The following is a 9,267-nucleotide window of genomic DNA, read 5'->3' on the forward strand; positions in this document are numbered from 1 at the left end:
TTTGGGGGTCGAACGACCCTTTCACAGGGGTTGCCTAAGACCATTGGAAAACACATATATAATTACATATTGTTTTGTGATTAATCACTATGCTTTAATTATGTTCAACTTGTAACAAATTGGGGGTCACCACAACATGAGGAACTGTATTAAAGGGTCGCAGCATTAGGAAGGTTGAGAACCACTGATCTAGAATATGTTGACTCTTAAGTTCAACTGCAATTTAAATAACCTATTCCCGTGGTCGGCAAACTGCGGCTCTCGAGCCACATGCAGCTCTTTGGCCCCTTGAGTGTGGCTCTTCCTAAGCCTTAGGAGTACCCTAATTAAGTTCATAACAATGTACCTACCTATATAGTTTAAGTTTAAAAAATTTGGCTCTCAAAAGAAATTTCAACCGTTGTACTGTTGATATTTGGCTCTGTTGACTAATGAGTTTGCCGACCACTGACCTATTCTATCTAAAATTCTTCATAATGTAGAAGGCCCATTAATGTAGTAGCAGCAGCAGAGGTAAAATCTAACGATTCCGGAAAAACAGCAGTATTAATGAAAACTATTTTTACTTTTTTAAGCTCTCCTGTATGGAGCGATACTCCAGGCCTAGTGCACACACTGTCTCATGTAAACCATCCTAACCACTAGCACACAGGTGTTAACACAATTTTACAAGCCAGCTTGTCTCATCTTTAGCTAGGACTCTTACCAGTCTACTCTCGACATGCCCCCAAACTTGCTTTATGAATGAATATCTGTGCCTGCAGTAGGGTCCCTACATTTTACTAACTTTCAACCTCATTTCAGTTACCTGCTTTTTCACCTGCGGCTGTCAGTCCGCTTAATAATGAAAATGCTTTCTTCTTCTTCAGGTAAATAGAAAATGACGCAAGAAAAAAAACACGGCAGGAGAGAGAGTAGGTACAGAAATTTAACGGCCTCTGCCCCCTCTGGCCAACGTCACAATAACAGTAACATTCAACAGCAAAAGCTTTCGAAACGCGTCCCAGGGGCAACGGGGCATCCTTTACCGCACCATCTTGCAAGTTCCCAACTCGGGGAACTTTCCTGCTGGTTCAGGGTTCTTAACCCAAAACTCAAGTCCAAACTTTGAGCCAACAACTTAGGTCACTTTACGGTGTTTGTCGAGCTTCCTTCAGTGTCTGATTCTAAACGTTTAGGCTCACTCTCCAGGGAGGGCTCGGGGATCAGAGTTGGGAACAACCACAGCCCGTCCAGCGGTTCTCAACCTGTGGGTCGCGACCCCTTTGGCGGTCCAACGACCCTTTCACAGGGGTCGCCTGGGACCATCCTGCATAGCAGATATTGACATGCCGATTCATAACAGCAGCAACATTACAGTGATGAAGTAGCAACGAAAATAATTTCATGGTTGGGTCACAACATGAGGAACTGTATTTAAAGGGCCAGAAGGTTGAGAACCACTGCTAGGCGAAGCCGCCCACAGCCCCTGGGAAAGGGGCAGCACGCGCGGGAGCAGGAGAGAGAGGCCAGGAAGGCGCCCAGGTCCGAGCAGCGGCCGGTCCCGGCCTGGGTCCCGGGCGGGATGCCCGGCCACCTGCCTTCCCTCCCAGACAAGTGCTAGTGTGACACGGAGAACCGAGCCGGGGGTAGGCGCGGGGGGGGGGGGGGGCCGGAACGGCCACCGGAGGCCTGGGGGGGTCGCGGGGAGAACGGGAGAGCCGAGTCCCACCTGAACCCAGGGAGCGGCCGAAGTCCGTGAGGGTGGGCGAGCTCCTCGGGAGCCCCAAGTCCACGGAGGAACAGCGGGGCGAGTCGTTGGGCCCGAACAGCACGTCCTGGTCGATGGTGCTGAGAGAGGCCGCGCCCTCCTTCCCGGCAGCCTCGACCATCCTCACGGCGGTCCCCGGGGCGCTCTTCCGCGGCTGGGCCCAGGCGATCCGCGGCAGCAGCGGCTCGCGCTCCTCGTCCTCGCCGTCCAGGAGAGCGCCGCCCGCGGCCGCCAACTGCCCGGGCTCGGGGGACTCCGCCATGGCCCCCCTCTGTGCTTTCCGCGCCGAGACCCGCTCAGAGAGGCGGGGTGTCCGGATCTGGCCTCGGCATCGCGGGGACACGGGAGCAGCTGGGTCGGACTGAAGCCACCTCACTACCTTGCGGCGGGGCAGGTTCCCGCCCTGGGTGGTCCCGCCCCGCCGCGCGCCTACGCCTGCCGCGTAAGAGCCGGGGCGTCGGTGGGCGTGGCGCGGGCATTGGTGGGCGTGGCGCGGGCGTCGGTGGGCGTGGCGCGGGCATTGGTGGGCGGGGCGCGGCACGCAACAAGAAACCTCCCCTGCTTTGAGCGTTGGGGAGGACGGGTGGGGAAGGCTGAGGTTGCCCTTCATGGAGCTCTTGGGGCAGAGTTCAGTTACTGCCTTGGAATACCCTCTCCATTCCATGTCGGCCTTTTTCCACTGTAGATTTCTCCCACAGCGTTTGCCACAGTCCACCTGTGCCTTTCCTCACATGACTGTAAACATTTAGCCCTTAGAAGTCCACGAAAGAAAGGACCTTATCTTTTGTTCAGATATTGGTAGTTGGCATTTCCTTTTTTTTTTTTCTGGCTAATCTAGCTAAAAGTTTATCACATTTTTTAATCTTAAAAAAAACACCTACCTCTTGTACCATTGATTTTCTGTTTTCTAGTGCCTCAACTTTTGCTCTTTATTAATTTATATCATCCCATTAATTGGTCAACCAAGGATTTGGGCAGAGTGTATGTATAAATTTTGGAACGCTCTCCCTTTGTTCCTCCCTCTTTTCCGGGATTTTTTTGCCTCAATTTCTAGCTGCTGCAGAAGCCCCAAGTTCATCCTTTAATTCGTTAAGCCATTAAGACGGTGGCTTTTTGATTGAGTTCCAGCTGCCTTTTACAGTGTAAACTGAGTAATACTCTCAGATGGAAAGATGTATGAGCATAAATTATACTCATTATATTTCAATTCTTCGAAGAGTGGCCATCTCTTCAATTATTGCCAGCTGGCTTTTGATTACTTTCTAGTGCCTTCAAGTATAAGTATGCATTACTTACCAATGGGGATATGCTCTGACAAATGCATCAATTAGGCAATTTTATTTATTTTTATTTTTTAATATATTTTTATTGATTTCAGAAAGAAAGGGAGAGGGGGAGAAAGAGATAGAAACACCAATGATGAGAGAGAATCATTGACCAGCTGCCTCCTGCACGTCCCCCACTGGGGATCAAGCCTGCAACCTGGGCATGTGCCCTTGGCCAGAATCGAACCTGGGACCCTTCAGTCCACAGGCCGACGCTCTATCCACTGAGCCAAACCAGCTAACGCTCATTAGGCAATTTTATTGTTGTGCAAACATCATAGAGTACACTTACACAAACCCAGATGGAAAAGCCTACTACACACCGAGGTTAAATGACATCCTATTACAACAAGGCTATACAGCATGTTACTGTATTGAATACTGTAGGCAACTATAAGACATTGCACTACAATGTTATAATAGCTATAACATCACTAGGTGATAGCATTTTCAGCTCCATTATAATCTTACTACAAGCCTGGTGCATGGATTTGTGCACCGGTAGGGTCCCTCAGCCTGGCCTGCAGAGATCAGGCCGAAACCGGCTCTCTGACATCCACTGAAGGGTCCTAGATTGCGAGAGGGTGGTTCTTGGGTGACGCACCCCAGAATCAGGCTCTCTCTTCTCTGGTTCCCGGTGAGTCACCTGAGAACTGCACCTGCCAAGTCACTGAAGCTCGGCAGCTCCTGTGTTGAGCATCTGCCCCCTGGTGGTCAGTGTGCGTCATAGCTACCAGTCGGATGGTCGGATGGTCGGATGGTCAGACAGTCGCTTAAGCTTTTATATATATACAGTAGGTCCTCAGAGATCCGTTCCTATGGCACAACATAATGTGATTTTCGCCGTAAGTTGGAACCCACCTACATAAGCACCTACATCACTCACATGGAGCACATACACAGCAGTAATGAAGTGAAAAAGTAAAAAAAAAATTTGAAAGAAAGATAACAATTCCTGACCTTTACTTGTGGTAAGTAAATAATAAAAAACATAAAGCACATATGTACATATGTCGAAATGACGGAACTTTTTTTTAATAAATACTGTAAATGGGAGATGGTGACGTAACTACGAAATGACATACATCGAGTCCAACATAACCCAAGGACTGCCTGTAGATGGGACCACTGTCATATATGTGGTCCATCATTGACCAAAACAATGTTATGTGGTACATGACTGGAACTATTCTTACATTGTGTCCAAAGTTTCTAATTTTATCCATAAAAAGGTTAGTCCAATATAACTTTCTATGACATATTTTATTGATGCATCTTTTGGTGAGATGAATGTTGCTATATTTTTATCAGTAGTTCAAATGTTAGCAGAGGAATATTAGTTATTGCTAGATAAGACAAGATTCATCATTAGTTTTTTTCATAGTTTGTTTTTATAGACATAAACACTGAGAAAATCTGTCCAAATAAATAGGTAAATGTGAAAAACATTTTGTAATAGCAATGTCACTCAAAGTTTTAATCTTCTTCCAAGATAAATGCTAAAAATCACATAGTCTTCTATCACTAAAGATTTTTTATGACTTATCATCAGGCACCTCATTTATGTCCTCCTTTGTTTGAGTTATTCACTTTCTCAATATCTGGGAAGTATACCAAAAGGCTTTTTAAAGACATCAAATTATTAATAATTATACTGTAAATCTTTCATTTCAAGGCATCTTATTTTTTTAACTCAGGGTTGAGAAAATAAAGATATTAACATTTCCATAAGTCTTTTGCTAATACAATATTATTTATTAAAATTATTTCTTTTATCATGAGCTTTAAGTATATACTTTTAAAACCTTGGAACTACAGATTTGACTCAATCATTGTATGTATAACTTAAAAATTAATTGGCAAAGCCAGGCTTTGTTATCAAATCAACCAGCCAAAACAGATTTTTTAAAATTCACACGAACATGTTAAGATATAACCCTATGTCAACGTCTCGGTTTTGAATTGTAAGGCTCTGTTGCCTTGAGTATTTCTCACAGATATTTTCTTTAATTTTTTCCCATGGAATATTCCTTAGGAATGTATTCTTTGATAGTAATCAGGGTTTAGAAAAGGCAAAATCTTTACATGAAACTTGTCATCACTCTCACAACCTCGCTCTACAATACCTACTACTATGTATTCAGAACATCCTAACACAGGCCGAAAAACACCATGTCCAGTATCACCATCACTTTTAAAATAATGCTCCTTTAATAAGAAAAGACATGAAGCATTGCTGCTACCATATGGGCCTTCGTAGAGGAGGCTTTGCCAACTGTATTTCAGATCCAGTCTTTGCTGGGGCCTCAGGTTTTTGGCACCATGGAGCAGGAGCCACTGGAAGATTCAGGATAGGCATTCCAACACCAACTAGTGTACTACAATTTAATTCTGGCACTAACTACCCAGAGTTAGCACATATCCCACAAGTTAAGGGGTCCATCCTTCATAAGACTGCCACCCCCATTTATGACCAACTGGTTACGAATTTGGGGACCCTCTGGCTCTCTAACTTGCTAGAACAACTTACAGAAATCAGCAAAGATCTCAAGGTTCTTAACCTCATGGAGAGATCATGATGGAATGGAACTTACAGACCAGTGATGGCGAACCTTTTGAGCTCTGCGTGTCAGCATTTTGAAAAACCCTAACTTAACTCCGGTGCCGTGTCACATATAGAAATTTTTTTATATTTGCAACCATAATAAAACAAAGATTTATATTTTTTATATTTATTTTATATATTTAAATGCCATTTAACAAAGAAAAATCAACCAAAAAAATGAGTTCGCGTGTCACCTCTGACACGCGTGTCATAGGTTCGCCATCACTGTTATAGACAGTACAGCATGCTGAGAACTATATGGAGAAGTACAGGTTGCTATTTAACGTTAACTGATTATAGATGTTAACCACATCTCCAAAATGCTTCATAGTAACACCTAGATTAGTGTTTGATCAAATAACTGGGAATACAACCTAATCAAGTAGACACATAAAATTACCATCACATGGACCATTCTTTTCTTTCCCTGCCTGGCCATTTCATGCCCTTCCTTCATCCGGAGAGGGACTCATTGTCCCCAGCAAGGTTTCTGTGAGGGCCGCCTTCACCAACCAGGATTGGTGTCCCTCCTCATTAACCCCAAATGAATTCTCTAAATGTAGCAGTAACATTATACAATTTTATAATCATCTACTTACCTCCTTACCAACTAGAACATAAGACTGAAGAGCAAAAACTGTGCTTAGTTCACTGTTATGCCCGTCAGCCAGCACTCGACTTGCCGCATAGCAGGCACTCAATTAATGGTTACCAAGTGAACGCATCTGGTCCAACTCTACTTCCTGGTTGAAGTAATAGATTTAGAGGTAACGAGCTCCTTACTTAAGATTACCATGCAGATTAGTAGCAGGGCTGGATTAGAAGCCATGGCTCCTGCCTATGACCTCAGGCTCCTCTCCGCTTTGCTGCTCCCTTTTGTGCAGGAAGGTTAAGATCCACCAGATGTGGTGAGGTTGAGTTTTCAAATTGTGTGTATTCAGCTCTTTTCTATTACCAAGAGAGGCAGACTCGGGTTCCTGCAATAGGGTTTTGTGTTTTTTAAGTAGACACAGGATGATAGGAAACTCATGTACAGGAACTGCCCTCCTGCAGAGCCTGCGGGACACTGACCAGGAACGAGGTTCCCACCTTACCTCTCAGCAGCCAGTGACCCCAGGTTTCTTGCCATCCTGCTGACTCAGCTCTGCTCCATTCTTTTCTGCTCTTCCTTTCCTGCTGCTACCCACCACCTGCCTTCCTGGCTGCTTAAGAGTAACGTGGACTCATACCTTCCCTTTGGAAGTTTTCAGTGTCTCTTTCTGCCACCAAACGGACTCTCTTCGTATTTTCCAAATCTACTTTCTGACCAAGGCACTCTGGTTGGCTTCTTTTGTTACTATTTTTTTTTTCCTGTTTGGATACAGCTTTTCATGCCTGGTTTGTTTTGTTTTTAAATAGATTTTATTTTTTAGAGAAGTTTTAAGTTCATAGCAACATTGATTAGAAGGCACAGAGATTTCTTATATACCACCTGTCCCTGCACATGCATGCCTCCCCACTATCAACATCCCACATCCAGGTGGTACATTCATCATAATCCCTGAACTTACATTGACTTGTCATTTTCACCTAAAGTCCATAGTTTACGCTAGGTTCACTCTTGGTGTTATACGTTCAATGGGCTTGGACAAATGTATAATGATATGTATCCACCATGTGGTATCATACAGAGTATTTTCACTGCCCTAAAAATTCTCTGTGCTCTATGTGTTCATCCCTTCTTCTTCCCTAATTCCTGGCAACCACTGCTTCTTTTCCTGACTGCATAGTTTTGCCTTTTCCAGAATGTCATATAGTAGGAATCACACAGTATGTACCCTTTTCCAACTTCATGCATGGTTTTCATGCCTTCACAGGTTAGCCCATGAACTGGCTGTTTTTAGGTCCAATCAGCTGTGACAGCAGGGCCAAGAGGCAGACAGATCACATGGAGGAAGCATTTATTTTCTCTTCTGGTGACTGAGAGTGAGGCTGGTACCATCATTGATCTGTCTACATGCAGGAAAAAGATGACCAGAGTTTTTGGATAACAGTCCAAAGTGTTATCTAGTGGCAAGATATAGTAGTATTTTAAAGAGGCTCAGTCAGGCTCCTTCATTTCTGGCATATGGTAGCTCTAGGTTTTCCTCTTCAGGTTAAAAGGGTGGAAGTAAAACATTCTGGGGGCAGTGTGAAGAAAATGGGGGGAAATTAATAATGGGAAGAAGTAAAATAACCCTGAGATTATAATACTCTTTGACTTGGACAATAGCAAGTGAATTTAAATGGGGCTAGATCTCAAAGTGATTTCTATGAAAACAGACAACTAAGTTTTATTTTTCTTCCTTCTCTCTTTTAAAAAGAGACTTTAATGAAATCTGGTAGAGTAGAAGAAAATAACTCAATGTTCTGAAAATAAATTTCCCAGAGGAAGCTATTACGGCAGCCCTCTTGTTTCCTGTCATACTCTGAATCAGTTACAAGGACAAACTCTATTTGTTTGGGTACATTAATTTTGCTCAATGGCCTTTCTATAAAATGAGCATCAAATTGATGGGACCGGACCTCAGCAAAGAAGAAGTTCCAATTTTCTCTGGATGGATTGTTCTGGACGTGCAGTGGGAAATTATTATTAATAGCGATCCATGTTTACTATCCAGTGAGCACAAGAGGAAGATGGAGTTTAGAAATGTAGCTGTATCCAAGTAAGCACCAAGCATCATAGGACAAATTACTAGGGAGTGATGACCCCGATCTTTGGTCCCTCTGTCTATTTGGGCCACATTTGGTGTGCTGAATCAGGTTTTCTCTGACTGTGCCTTGATTCAGGAACTTAAGGGAAGAGATAGATTTTTTAATCTGATCTCGTCTTTTGAGTTGTCTTCTTGCAGGTACTACATGGTGCTTATGCCCTGGATGTATCCATGTGTTTATTTCAGTCATTCAACTGGGCACATGGAGAGGGTCTGAATAGACATATTCCCTTCCCTCATGGAGTTAGTATTCTAGTGATTAAATCTGGTTTCCAGGTCTTCCTGATTCTGACTCAACCTTCAAAGGTCAAACAGAAGCAATATGATGGCTCTAGAAGATTTTCCTTTTCAGGTTAAGGAGCTGGGGGGTAACGTAAGCTGGAAGGGGATGTGAAGAAGGAAATAGAGGTAAAACAACCTCATCTCCTTGGGCTTAATCAGAACCCAGCTAGTCCCTGTGATCAGTCGGGTATGGAGAATTGCTATAATGCTTATTTTTCATAAATGTATATGCCTTTGTCATTGCATTCTGTGTACTAAGCTAATTCCTGAGTCATTTCTCTTCCTCTTCTGTAGAAATAAATGAAGACCAATCAAATGAGAACGGGCAAGGTGTTTTTATTTAGAGCTTGCTATGGTAAGGGAGTCAACCACCATCACTTGTGCTTTGGCAGAGACTCAAAGTAGAAGAGTCGAAAAGTTTTAGAGGGAAACAAAGGGAAATCTTTGGATGTGTTCTGATTGGAGGCTGTTGGCCTGGGGAAGCTGGAGGTGGGCTAACTAGAAGTGGGTTATCTTATGTGATTAGTTAGGGGAGCATATTGGGCTCTGTCTGGTTGTAAGTATGAAGTGGGG

At 43.8% G+C, this 9,267-nt stretch overlaps 1 protein-coding gene across 5 annotated transcripts in view; it reads right to left on the reverse strand.

Moving 5' to 3' along the window:
- The window catches only part of PI4K2B (phosphatidylinositol 4-kinase type 2 beta), a 28,489-nt gene extending 26,332 nt beyond the window's left edge, over nt 1-2,157 (reverse strand). For 4 of the 5 annotated variants that reach the window (XR_002830388.1, XR_002830389.1, XM_014459658.2 and 1 more), the window contains exon 1: nt 1,712-2,157. Coding sequence is in view for 3 of the 5 variants with exons in the window: in XM_014459658.2 (XP_014315144.1) it covers nt 1,712-2,012 (301 nt within the window). In the remaining 2 variants the exon portion in view is untranslated. The remainder of the gene's footprint in view (nt 1-1,711) is intronic. The other variant, XM_006093268.3, reaches the window with a different exon arrangement.
- Nucleotides 2,158-9,267: the final 7,110 nt, after the last annotated feature.

This window comes from Myotis lucifugus, unplaced genomic scaffold, assembly GCF_000147115.1.
Source record: "Myotis lucifugus unplaced genomic scaffold, Myoluc2.0 scaffold_112, whole genome shotgun sequence".
Lineage (NCBI taxonomy): Eukaryota > Metazoa > Chordata > Mammalia > Chiroptera > Vespertilionidae > Myotis > Myotis lucifugus.